At 40.2% G+C, this 14,082-nt stretch overlaps 1 protein-coding gene across 21 annotated transcripts in view; it reads left to right on the top strand.

Annotated features, from left to right (window-relative positions):
* Positions 1-14,082, top strand: part of KIAA1217 (KIAA1217 ortholog) — a 354,640-nt gene that overhangs the window by 178,806 nt on the left and 161,752 nt on the right. For 19 of the 21 annotated variants that reach the window (XR_015771982.1, XM_088051935.1, XM_088051930.1 and 16 more), the window contains one exon: positions 4,188-4,474. Coding sequence is in view for 18 of the 21 variants with exons in the window: in XM_088051935.1 (XP_087908061.1) it covers positions 4,188-4,474 (287 nt within the window). In the remaining 3 variants the exon portion in view is untranslated. Of the gene's footprint in view, positions 1-4,187; positions 4,475-8,758; positions 8,904-14,082 lie in introns of those variants that run through there. The other 2 variants (XM_014248659.2, XM_014248660.2) reach the window with 2 other exon arrangements.

The raw sequence follows: 14,082 nt of genomic DNA on the forward strand, positions 1-14,082 counted from the left end.
ATAATCCTCTTCCTATTTTTTTTTTTTTAATTGGGTGTTCATTAATTGGTTGATGCTGGTTTGAATTACTTTTTAAGTAAAATTACTGAGCATTAGGAGTAACCTGTGTCTATGTATGTTTATGTTTAGTGGGACGGAAATCTTCACTTCAAGAATGTGTCTGACTAGTGAAAAAAAAAGGCCTTCAGTAACACATTTCTTCTGTCAGGGTTGTATGAAACTGCCTCAGATACATGTGGAGCTAGGAAAACAGAGCCAGACTGATTCTATGGTTCCCAAAAATGTTGAGTGCTGAAAGCTCATAACCAAATGTAGTAGTTTTGGCCCCTGTCCAAAATTTACATTGGAAAGAGAGCTAATTGTAAAGACAGTGAAGTAAATTAGAACAATTCCAAATAATATCACATTTACTGCTACATAAATGTAACAGAAGTTGATTTGACTCATGCTGTTAAAGCCATATTCTTTTTAAAAATGTTAGTATTGAATGGGGTTTGCTTCAAGGCACAGTTTCACAGTATCAGTATGGGTCAGGTCCACACTTGTTCCTCACTGAAATTATTCTGAAAATGCTCTTTTCTCATGTCACCTGGGTTGCAAAACAGGACTATTAAACTAGCATTTAAAGTAATGAAGCAAAGTGACTTCCTGACCTTTGTAGACTTCATGGAGGGTGTGACTTGGAAGATTTACATACCAGGACATATCGAAGAACTTTTTATTTTTCTAGGTTTTTTTTCCTTAGCTCACAGCCATTAATCCGTCATGATAATCTTGCTGCTAATCCTAAACATACTCCTTCTACACTGCAGACCTGGCCCTTTACTGTAGTAATGGGGATGTTGGTGATGTTAAGAAATCTTGAAACTTGTTTTCAGATCAGAGAAGCAAATCAAGTGTAAGAGTTACTCATGCCTTTGGATAACCAAATTTCTCCCTGTCAGTCAGCAAGTCTTGCTTTTAGTTGCCCTCTAGATTTGCTGCTTTATGTAACAGACCTTTGGCTTTTAGCTTCTGAAAATGAGGGAGGGAGAGAGGGAGACAAACTTATCTCACACCTGTGTGTTTTCTATTCCCTTCTCTTTCCTCCTTTCCCAAGGAGGGTACTTGCATAATTTATCCTTTTCCTACTCTTAGCACTCATCTGGGAACCATCACATGATGTTTCACAGATTTCACAGTTATCTGTGGAGATTGATTTGCTAGGCCTATTATCTTCACTTGGAAGATACGGAAGGTTTACCCACGATGTTATAGAGCACTCCAAAATCCAGAAAATGTCTCTCAGTTTTTCCTCCCTATAGCACTGTGGCATGCACAGCATCTGTAGAACTGATGTGTCTCAAGAGCCACAGGAGAGTTTCAACAGCCCAGTACTCAGCCCTGCCACTGAAGTCATTTATCCAGTGGTCCAGGAAGTGGTCCAAAACAATTTTTTCAGCAGTTAGTAGAGAAAAGACCCATACTGAAGCACAATAGATTTTGGGTTGCAAAGAAAGTAATGTGCTGCTGTGTGCTGTAATGTTGCAGGATCAGGATCTTGCTGGATGTCCAAGTCAGCTTTCTGGCAAGATGAGAAATTAGTTTGCATAGTTTACATTCCTTTCTTTTCTCTGGTATTTATGCAGTATTTTTTCAAATATATGAATGAAAAATAAGAGAATTTATTGATCTTTCTAATACAGTGTAAGAAAAGTATGTTATTTTTGATTCCTTTTCAAGGTTTCACCTAATAACAAACAGCAGTTAAACACTTTACTTGATATGTCTCTTTATGTGCCAAATAATTAGCTCCTTCTTAAACTATTAAAAAGACTGAAGTGCAGTGTAGGGAAAGACTTTGCATGAGAGAGATTTAGGACCCAGAATACACACTCGTGAGTTCTGGGTTGTGCTTGTCAGCATAGGTTTACCTGCCTTCTTGAGGAAGTGCCTGCCATCACTTCAGTGATTGAAACTGCTGCTGTGACCATGCTTTGAGGGCTTATACCAAATTGCTGCACTCAGTCACCCGCGCTTATGCTGACTCCCTCCAACTCCAAGAAAATCCCTTATTTTTTGTCTCTGACTTTGTTCCAGCAGCCTCAGGGATGTAACCTCTAGGCTCTTGGCACAACAAAATAAAGGCGGTAAATTCCATCCAGCCCCAGCCCACCTAGTTTCCCTCCCGTGTAAAATCCATTGGAATGACTGTGCAGCTTTCAGAAACCATTTTCACTGAGTGTAATTGGAGTAGCTATGCTGGCTTCTTGCAAGAAAAGCTTTCCTGTTTGCCATTTTTCTCAAACAAGCTCAGTGTACCTGGTGGCTTATGCTTTGACTTTTCAATAAGCAGAGAGGACAGATGTTTCTTAACTGAATTATGCTTGAAAAAGTTGAGTGCATGCTTGTTTGTACATTAAGGTGATGCTGCTGCTCTGAAGGTTTAACCAGGACTCTGCTGCTAAGAAGGTCTTAGAAGGTGCTGTGAAGATCACAGATGACATTTTTAATCTGTGTGAGAGTAAGACTTCCCTGTGCACCAAACCTTCTCACAAAGTTGTGTCCAAATCTGTGCTCATCAAACCATGGTGTCACCTGCAGTCTGGGCCCCTGTTCCTGCATCTACTTTCAGGATGGTTTCCATTAATGCAAACAAGAGGGCATTGTTGAAAACTTCGGAGCCCTTGAACAGTACAGGGAGTTTACAGAAACACGTGAAGTCTTTGAGGACTGTCCAGGGCCAAGTTCTGTTATGGAACCCAAGGAAATTGATTCCCTGTGTGAGCTGGTGGGACATCCAGCAACAGCTCCACCGAGGATTTGTTTTATTACTATGGCTTGGTGTTTCATGGCACGAGGCAGGCAATTGACAATGCACGCCAGAAAGCTGAGAAATCCTCAGCATAAAATCCTGAGGCAAGTGGAGTGCCTACCACACACAGTGTCAGAATGACTGACTGAAGCATAAAAAGAAGCGAGTTTCCAAACAGCGGTGCTGCATAATGGCAGCACGCAGGCGAAACGTCAGTGGGAGGATAAGGGGCTCTGAGGCAAAAAGTGTCAGACAGAGAGAAATAAAGATTTATTCAAGACAGGTAGAAGAAGGAGCTCCCTGCTCCCGGGGAGGTGCTGGGAAGGGTTAACACTCAGGGTTGTCTGAGTCTGAGTCTGTCCGGTAAAGATGAGGAAGGCCACATCAGACTTGGAGAGGCCTTTTCAGTACTTCAGGTTTTTGTTAGTTTATTTTTCCTTCTTTGCTGACAAAGGAGTGAGGGATTTTTTCAAAGGTATTAGGTAACAAGGCTCCAGTCTACAATTTTTTGAGCACCAGAGGGTTCATGTTACAGAGTTACCTGAAGATAAGCCAGCACTTACATACCCACAGTGTCTGCCTATCTCTTTACAAATGTCGTTGAGGTCTTTGGTCTTAAAGTAGATTTTAAAGCAGTAAAATTTATCTGAGGGTTTTTTCCCCCTTTTTTTTAGGTCACATAGAACTTGCTTTTATTCTATTTCTTAAGAAATAGTTTATGGAAAAATGATGTAGAATTTTCCAGCCTGCTGTCCTGAGACATATAAAATCTGAGCGAGATCTGTGAAACTTAAAACCAGACCACAGTCACAAATCACAAAAAAGAGACTCCCAAACCCTCTTATTATTTCCTAGGTGTTTCAGAACATGTTGAAAACACGCTGAGAAAAAAAGATAAAGGATTACAAATCTGCTCTGTCAAAGGAATGTTATCAGTTTGTATCCTTAAGGATACTAGTTATGGGGCCATTAGGTGTACTGGACCCTGTTGAAGAAATCTATTTCTTCTTGTAGAAAGCATCCTGTAGATCTTAAAGGTCAGAGAATAAGGGCCCTGTCAGATCTTCTTTTCAAGCCACATAGGTAAAGTTGATATAAAAGGAACATCTACTTTAATGACACTCACTTTTCTGTGAGGCCAGTACTGCAATTGTGTGATAAAAGTAGATAAGTATGTGCTTATATAGCTTATATAAGGTATTATTTCTGGGCCAGTTACTATGATGTGTATATGCCTAATGATGCAGAACATGCCATTGCGCACTGCCAGACTTTTAAAAGTACCTAGCTTTCATATCAGTCTTTTTTCCCATTTTGCTACTAATGCGAATGTTGGTATTCCAAGTTTTTATAATATAAACTATGTTTGGTTTTGGTTTTTGTTTCTTTTCAGACCAGGCAAAGCCCAGTTTGCATGTAACATCACTAGATGATGCAGAATGTCTCCGATCTAAAGAGCTCCTTTCCACCCCGAGCAGTCACACTTCTTCTAATTCCAAGTCCACCCGCAACATCCCTCGAAGACATACAGTAGGTGGCCCTCGCAGTTCCAAAGAAATATTGGGAATGCAAACCTCAGAAATGGACAGGAAGAGAGAGGCTTTTCTTGAGCATCTGAAACAGAAATATCCTCACCATGCCACAGCAATAATGGGACACCAGGAGAGACTGAGAGATCAGGTAAGGAAGTGAAATTTGTATCATGTCTTTTGTTTAACACTCCTTATAACTCCTACAAAATTGAGTGTTACCTCATTACCAAAGGTGAGAATGTAACAAAGTATGAAACAATTTTTTTGGATGTGGCCTACGATTCAGATGTTGCCTTGAAATTCAAAGAAACAAAATGAATCTGTTCAATATTACCTTGGAATTGCTTGTTGAAACTGACATTTCTGAAGAGCTTTTTCTTTTTTTAAAAAGCATACACAGAGAAAGGAGTGAAGGTGAGACTCTTGATCTTAGTATATGAGTCTCAACGTACTTTTCACAGCTGAAGGGAAAATATGGAACAGCTGTTAACTTCTGTTACACTTTCAGTACTGGCACCGCTGCCTGGGAGTAAAGACAATACCTGCAGAGTGTGTCTGTGTGCTTTAGCTGGCTCTGTTACCCTTTCATTTGCTTTCTTTTCTATTTTTGAGTTTTGTAATGCAAACAGAACAGACTTACCTATAACTATCTTCTCCTCCAGGGAGCTTTGACACCCACATTCGTCTGTCAGCAGCATACCCGAGGGTGGTGTGCCTCTGCCTGCAGTGGCTTTCCAGCAGTGAGCAGTAGATGTAGGGTCAGAGTGGGGGTGACACACTGATGTATCTCTCAGAGCAGGTGGAGGCTGCTGACACACCGACCTCTGAATTCAGGGAATGCCCTGCAGGGATCTCTTCCTAACTCTGGACTCTGGTTTTGCGTGCAATAACAGTGTTTAATCTGTTCAGCCAATCTACCATCTATTCTATAATTAATTTTTTTTTCAATCAAGCATCAGAATTTGGAGTTAGGTCTAAAAAATCTTGTGCTCATTATTCTTGGTTTAACAAATGACTGACAGCAAGCCTGTTTGTAGAAGTTCATTTCCCTTAGTGGTTTATAGGTGTTTCAGCATTAACAGCAAATTAATTGTAAATAAGGAATAAAAATGACTTGGAAAAATATTGTACTGTTTTGGAAGCTCTTAGTGAATTCCAAACTTCTTTGAAGCTTTGCATACTTGAGAGGCTTTGAAGATCAGACTGTTACAAGTTTGGAAAGATTGTAATTTGTTAACTCACCCCTAGAACTTCTCCTTTACAGGGTCTCTAGAGATCCCAGGTGCTATCGCTTTTAGAATCCATCTGTATTCAGCTAAAATTGTTGCAAGACTGCATCTCTAATGAGGATGATCTATTCCTTATTTTTAAACAGTTTTATTCCTTTCTTTTTAAAGTCTTGACTTTTTTTCCTCCCCACTTATCTCTTCCATGAACTTTAGTGACTGTGTGGAATGTGCTGGGTGGTGGATAAAGATAGCATACAAATTAAATAAAGGGGGTGGGAGGGGGGCGAAATCCAGAGATTAGATCTTTTGGAGTCATGTAAATATTTAGTTCCAGTGTTGCAGACACTGCAAACCTAGTTTGAACAGCCTACAGCATTACACCCTACACATTTTGTAATTTGAGCCTTTTCTGAAGGCAATAAATTACAGAAGGAATGCAGTAACTGCTCTTGATATTTGTTTAAAATGTGTCTTCCTTGCTAATTTATTGAGGGTAAAATTCATTCTCCTGCTTCTATTTTTTGGTGATTAGACATATATTGTATGTGTTTTGTGTAATGAATTTTTAAACTATTTTAAAACAAAATAACTTTAAAACTACTGTTAGAGCATCAAAATGTATTCCTTGGAAGTGGGAAATACTGAAGACTCCAGCTATTCAGCCTTACTTAAAAAAGTATAAACTGAATGAAACCCACATGAAAACATGCAGAAATAAATAATACAAGTTGATTGTAAGGAAGTTGCTTAGTTGGCATGTGATGTATCAACTGTCTGGCTCATCAGATGCAGTAAGACTATGATGATCATAGCATTACAGTTCAGAGGGGGATTTTCTTACCAATTGTGTCTCTGTGTGCACAGCCACGTATCAGTATTTGGTGTGTGTGTGTTTGTGTGTGTTTATATGTAACTGTATATAGATACACATAGTTATGTGTATATAAATATATGTATACACACAGCTGTGTGTGTGTGCATGTATGTGTACATATAATGTGTGATTTCTTAGCCACTCCATGAATAAGACTATAGTATAATTTTGCCTTGAGGGTGCGTATGTGTGTTTAGCATCCATACTTCCTTTTTTCCACCCTTGCATATGTAAGTGTGTAGCAGTGGTGTAGAAGACAAACTACATGCACATGTAGTAGGTATGTATATGTAGCATATACATGCATCACAAACAAAATTTGTAAGATATATGGGAAGACATGATTTAAAATATCACATTTTAAATTAAAATGTCACAATTTATTTTCCAGGTTCCTTTCCAGGTTCCTTTTCTCCCTTTTTACTTCTTCAGCTGCTCCAGTATCTGGAAAGTGCCAACATTGTCCATGGTGGGAATTTCCCCACTGTAGGATGCCTATCAAGGATACTAGTCAGTGCAACACCATTTTCTAATCTCTCTGTCAAATTGTGCAGCTGAAACATAAAATACGTCAGTATTTACAGTCAGGAGGTAGCCCCTGGTATATAATTTAATTTCTCTTCCACGTTGCTCTAAACCCTGTCAGCTCCACAACCAATAGGAAATCAAGAATTTTAATTGTCTGGTTTCTTCTATGTGGACATTCTTCTCTTGCCCATTTTAGCCATCATTATCTGAGTATGGCCAACAGACTCCTTGTTTGCAAGAAATAAACATCAGGGAAAAAAATTTGATGCTGTCACATCCTACTGTATGTCTTCCACCAGCAAGGCCAGCTGAATGTTGTCTGCATCTTCCACTATGCACTAATGGTTTCCTCCAGGCTTCATTTATTGAGATAAATCCCTCCCTGGATGTGCCTCCCGAGAACCCATTTCTGCTCCTGATAATCTGCCACAAATCAGAAGTACAGTCACTGGCCAGGTAAAGTGCTGGCAGGGATTACAGATGGTTAGCTAATGTGATGACCTGAAACCCCCCAGCTGTGCACACAGATCGTTTCTCCTCCGAAGGTTAGTTGCCTTGTTTGTGATATCCTGTTCTGGAAAGGAAAGCTCACAGAGGCAGGGTCCATCGTTGTTTGCACAAGGGGTTTGGGATATTGCAAATAGCCTGCAGCTAAACTGGTCTGTGGTAAAGTGGAGCATGACTTTGCAGCAGCCTGGGGGGTGCAGGCATGTGCCCCAGCACAGGAGGATGCAGAACCCAATGGGATGCTCTGCCACCCAGAGCCCAGCAGCTCGCCCTCACCTTGCAGCTTTTCCCCTTCCTAAGGTAAGTCCACAGCTGGGCACCAGAGCTCGCCCCTCCTGGATGTCTGTAAAGCCAAGGAACAATTTTTTTTTTTATTTTATTTTTAAATAATTTTTTATTATTTAAAGCGCCTGCAAGTTTCTGCAGGAGCTTTAAATACCTTACCTCTGCCAAGGCTGTCTCACCTGTGGTAATGAAAGGAAGGTGCTAATGTAATCCCCAGGGAAGGTAAAGAAATAAAGAAAGCAAGAGGGAAACAGTCTGGGATGTCTTCAGTTTCAGACAGTGTGAATCATCTACTGTGGAGCTCATGGAAGAACACAGTCACCTGCTTAGGTGAGGTTGACTGCAGTCGGCAGAGAAGGAAAGAGGGAACAAGTGTAAAAGCTGGGTCTGTAGCTGCAAGCGTGAAAAAGAGTTAGCAATTAAGAGGTTAAAATGCTAACCTGGCAATGGGAGGGGGTAACCCCTGCTGTGAACCTGTTTTACAAGTCAGCTCTAAAAAAAGCCTTTCTGAAGGGGCAGAGAACAAAAATGAATGGTAGAAGCTTTTCTGAGCGGGAGCTTGTGAGCCTGGGGTAAGAAAGTGAGGTGGAAGAAGTTTGCCACAGCTTTCTTCAGTTGTTGTTTGACTAGGAAATAGGCTGGGAAGTGTGGAAGGGTCAGAAGCAGCTCTAGTGCTTCAGGCAGTGCTCCGTGAAGAAGAAATTTTCTTGGCAAATGAAATCAGATTTCAATCAATTAAAAACAAAACCCAAATCCTTCCGGTGCCTTTGCAGGGCTGATTGCCTAGAAAATGGTGGTTGAAGGTTTTTTGTTGTGTGTATTTAGATCTGAACATGACAGGTAACTCTGGCATCTGGGCAGGTGTGGCTAAGGTTACCATGGAGATCCATGATGTCATGCTTGATAGAGCATGTCAAGACAGCTAATCTAACATGTAGATGTTCAAAAAGTCCCATAGGCCAGGACTAAGCTTTATGCAAATAGCAAAGTTACTCTGCAAAAGGGCAAAAGAAAACACGGCTGAGATATGGCGTGCGTTCTACCTGGCAGCTTGAAAGGATTATTACAGACTGCATCATAAATTAAAACTTTTGGAACTAAAAGAAGAGGATTTCAGACCGTCTGTGGCCTCACCTGTGGAATCTCACATTTCGGTAAATAATCCTCTTTCTGTTTCTGCCCTCACTGTGAAAAAATGCTTTTGAAATCGTGGAGTTTGCTTCACCACGTTCCTGCTGGCAGCGGGGCTGAGTCGATAAAGCAAGTTTTCTGGCAGGGCATGTTGCCTTTTCTCTTTCAAAAATGAGTTTTTTATTGAATGAACTAAGAATTCGGAATTCTTTGAAAGACATTGTAATGTATCATGTTGATTATATGAATCATGCTGCAAAAATTTCCTAGGTAGTGTTTTGGAGGAGAAACTAAGAATGGAGACACTGCATTTATTTGTAGATTATTGCCAGATGTCTCTCTTTTAACTGTTAAAATAGAACCCTAAAATTACAACAGTAGTTATTCCAGGATGTGATATCTGTTAAAATACTGAAGCTTTTGGTTTTTTTACATGAATCACAGTATCACAGTTGGTTAAACTGATTTTTGAGTGTATGTTTTGATATCATAGGTAACATTTGAGCGCTTCTTAATAGATTTTTTTTCCTTGGGTAAAATATTAGTAGAGGGCAAACGTATTTGGAGGTGAAAGTCTAGGAACAGAAAGGCTATTGGGACTTTGGGATTTGAGGTATAAACAAAAGGAGATAGTTCCAGTTCCTCTGGAGAGACAGTAAACACCCTGTGTTCTTAGTTGCAGCCACTTTTGTCTCTCATCAGTCGGGACAGATGCAGTGGGCAGCAGTGGGTAAGGGATGGCCCCGCTGGCACGGTGGGAAGTGGGAACGGGAAGCAGCGCTGGGGCTGCAGAATTCCCTTGGTTCAAACCGCTCAGTGTGGAGTGGAAACGGGAAGGTCTGGGTGGGAAAGGGTGGGGATAGCACCCGAGCTTAAAAACTTGAAAAGAGAAAAATCATAACGTTCTGCCTAAGACTGCTGAGAGATGTAAACTTGAGAGGAACTTCACTTCCATGTAGATCTTCAGTAGGATTTAGGGAATGAGAGGGTTGCAGAGTATGGTAAGCACATTGTCTAATTCCAGGTGAAAACAACAGGGTATAAAGGTTTTCTGATATTCTGCATTTCTTGATTAGGCAAGGTTAAATAAACATTTTTTGGAATGTGTAGTGACTTTTAAAGTGAAAGAATTGAAAGCACTACAAGTGAAGAAATCACTTTAAAAACTGATTTTTTTTTTAGTCACAGCTCGTTTGGTTTTACACCCAGTTATATCATGAAACTGAGTTATTAATGGGAATTTTTTAGAATTCATGTCAATTTAACCTTTCTCCCGTAGTCTGAGGGTTAGTTATTTAGTACTTGAATATGTACAAATAAAAATATGTAAAATGGACAAGCATATTTTGTGTTCATTATAGTGTTGCTGGTAGATGCCATGGAATTGGGTAGGGAGAAATTTATTTAGTGTTAATGCTGAACAACCACTTCTTTGGTCTGTGCAAGTTAAAAAAAACAGAGTTAAAAATGGCATTCAGTTTTAAAATGTGAAGAATGTGATTTTAATCTGGATATGCTGCTGCAGTTTTTTCTAGTTGGGAACATCCATTTCATTGAATTACCACTTGGTTCATATACTGCTGTACTTAACCTGTCACCAAAAAATGCCTATTTGTATCTGAGAAGTCAGTGTCGTACAGCCAGAGCTTGCTGTTGTGTCCGTGTAGGCTGTAGGTATTTGGTGGGGGAAAAGTAAAGTTTCAGAAGCTTCTTTGAGGAGGTTTCTGTGAGTTCCTGCCTCATCTCCACCAATGGGCACTGCTTCCCTGCCCGAGTGAGGCAGCAGCTCCCCGGTGTCCCTGGGCAGCCTGTGTAACCCAGCAGAGCATGCCCAGGAAGGGGGACCCTCCCCACGTGTCCCCTGTCTCACCTACATCTGGGGCAACAATTTATTGCTTTCCAGGGCTGCTCCAAGTTAAGGGCAACTGCTCGTATTTTACACTGTTACAAGCTCCTAAGAACAGCTATGAAAATGAACATACGCAACATGATTACGAGGTTAAATCTCTGCTGGATTCCAAGCCCTTAGCTTTTGTTTATGGAAGGACATGAGATGACATGTCCATTTGTTTTGAGTTGAAACATGCTCCTTAGCCCCCAGATAATGCTGTGATTGCAAGATATTTATAAATAGCTCGATAGATAAATGAACAAAGAGCTGGTTCATTAGCAAAGTAAAGTGGATTTACTTTGTATTCACTCAAAGTGAAAATGCTGAGGAAGAGGAATATTCTTAATAGCATGTCTCAGTGGAAAGTCTTTCAGTTTTACCCTCTAGTTTATAAAAGTAAGGCAACCCATTAAGGTACATATTAAACTACTAGCCCTAAGGTATCTCTGGGAATAAACGAAGTTTAACTAAATTGTTAATACTTGCTTTGATAAACACAAGTTTCTTCATTTATATCTATCAGTTGAAAGTAATTTGAAAAGCTGGGATTTTTTTGAAAAAGCAAACAAACAAAGCTGCAAAAAGGCTAATAAAGCAATCCCTTTTCGTTTTCCTTCCCTCCCCCATGCAAACCACACACCAGTGCAGTTACTTTGCCCCAACAGGATTAGTAACTTCTTTTCTGTGGCAACGCCTCTGCATTTTAAATAGTGTGTATTGTTTGTAACTCAGAAGTCCCAGGTAGTTGTTCATACTTACCTTTGTTCATGTGATTTTTGTATATATATATTTTTCTAATCTTATTTTATGACAAGCAAAAGTATTTTTAGAATGCTTTGTATTCAGCTGAGTAAATGCCTGTAGTAATCTTGTTCCAGTATCTATTGTTAAATCCAGTAAAGAATCTAGGACTTTGGTATCCCTTAAAGCATATTTCAGGCAGTTGCCTTCAAAAGTGTTGCCTGTGGAAACCTCTCCCAGTTATTGGAGACACCTGAGATTCCTTAGGTTTCTGAAGCTTAAGCTTTTCTGGCCCAAAATGTCCTGAGGCATTTATAGGTGTGTTTTTGCACATACTCGGTTTAGCCCTCGTTCTTTCTGGGTTGCCTCTGCTGATGACTGCCAAAAGCTGCACTGAAACAGCGTGCAGAGCCCTGCCTGGGGGATGGTTTCAGTGCAGCACTGGCTCCTTCAGCAGTGGTGGGGAGGAGTGTCTGCACAACGGGTGCTTTGCCACTGCTTCCTCTTCCAACTCTGCTTTTAAACCAAAGCACCTCCAGTTGCTTCCTGCCCAGCTCAGGGATGAACAGCATGGGAGGCATCCTCAGGATACCATTCTAGATGGGTCTTGTCAGTGGTCCCTAAATCCCAAAATTAATTTCAAGCCCCTTATTTACTTATGAGAGCACAGTAAGTTTGTGACAGAAGTGATAATGAAGGCCTGCAAGCTCTGGTCTATAGGCACTCTTGGCCAGGCTGGTTTTGAGCAGGTGTTCTCACTTGGCCCCAGCTCTGGAGGTGTGCTACAGAAGGTGTGAGGAGCTCTTGTCGGGCAGAGGTGTTGTGTGAGGGCAACAGGTAGTGCTGAGGTGATAATGTAACTTCCCTGGCCATTGGTCAAGGCTGCCTTTATAACCTGTGACTGGCCTCAACACTTGTGAATTTGTTGTGTCCAAAAATTGTTTCCCTGCAATTGGTTGTGAATATGCTTGGGTTGTTCTTGTTGCAGCTGAATAGTGCTGTTAGCTTCGCACTGGGAAGCACTTCTGTGCTATTTGCACATTGTCAGTTGGGATGGGATCGCATATATATGTCAGTTATCAGCAAAGTAAATGCATCTCTGGACTATTGCTGCTGCTTTACAGCATGTTTCAGTTGATTTTCTAACAAGGCAGATTGCACTGAAGTCACTTGATTAACTGGTTTGGTTTAACCATAATCACTGGGTTTTAAATGTTTTTCTGGGCTCAAATAGGAGAACACGAGTAAATAAGACAAGCCAATTGCTTATATACATATATTCCAATTTCCTTTCTCTTCAAATGAGTTGAGTACACCAGAAAAAAACAGTGCTATTGTTAAAACTGCAGCCAACACCTGTGACTCTGACAGCTGCCCCTGAGATGTGTGTTTTTAACATTCACCCAGTCATGGTAATTGTGCCAGTTCAGTAAATTCAGAATCTGTGGTTCCAAGTTTTGCATCTTGACATAGCAAGTCAGTGCAGGGATTTTTAGTTGGTCAAGAATCTTTTCAAGGGTCCTCTTTTGGTCTTGTGGATTTTTTGTCCAAATTAGTACCTTCTGTGCTACTGAATTTTGTGTGGCCCCTAGTGCAGGGGGTTGTAGTGATTCCAGTTACTCACTAGGAGATTTCTGCCTTAGTAGTCACTGAACAGTGCCATTTGTTTCAGTTTATGAAAGACTTTCACTGGCTGATCAATACACTGCCGTACATGTACTTCACTTTCAAAAAAAAATATGTCTAAAATTCAAAATTAGTAATTAAGGAAAGGGAGATGCTATTCTCTTAGGTTATCTTTGGATTACGAAATCCAAAAGAACAATGTTTTTCACCATGAGTTCTGCCTCTTAAGGGCAATTTCTTAACACCTGTTATGTTGTGGATGTGGGATAATCATCCATCATGTATGCTTTGATCTTTAGTAGTTACAGATTATTTTGTCCCACATTTTGAGATTTATCTTCCAAAACTATCTTCTTGCTGGTTGTAAGACTGGATCTTCCTGATACCTACATGAATGTCCAGTTCTGTTTTGTATTGCTGGATTCTTGACTATGTTAATGTCTCATGACTGAAAATTCCAGTGCTCAGTTAAGTTTTAAGACTATTTCGGCTTCTAAGGAGTTTCTTACACATTTCTTACACATACCTTTAATTAGCTGTCTTAATTGCAATTATTTCATTCAGAAGAGAAAAACTATTTGTACTTCAATTTCAATTGAAGCTAAATATTTCTTCAGTCTGGATGGAGATATCTGTCCTTCAAGAAAGGAGGAAGGCAGCAAGAGGAAAATGTAATGAGTGGAAAAACAGAGTTGAAAGGGATTGTTTTTATTTTATTGGAAAGAAGTTGATTTTGATTTTAAATCCTACATGATATATTCCTTTCAAATACACTTCCTACCAGATGAACAAACAGAGACTTTTCCAGTTTGCACCTATGTTGTGGGTATGTGGGTGTCTAAAGTCTGGAAACAGAGCTGCTGTCAATGTTTATGTATGAGCTTTGGGCTTTCTTCTACTGTGCTTTGAAAGCATAATTTAAGCTGCATTTATTAATTTGTAGA

Source organism: Pseudopodoces humilis, chromosome 1 (assembly GCF_049639895.1).
Source record: "Pseudopodoces humilis isolate 2021_Gansu_Grassland_sample_001 chromosome 1, ASM4963989v1, whole genome shotgun sequence".
NCBI classification, from domain to species: domain Eukaryota; kingdom Metazoa; phylum Chordata; class Aves; order Passeriformes; family Paridae; genus Pseudopodoces; species Pseudopodoces humilis.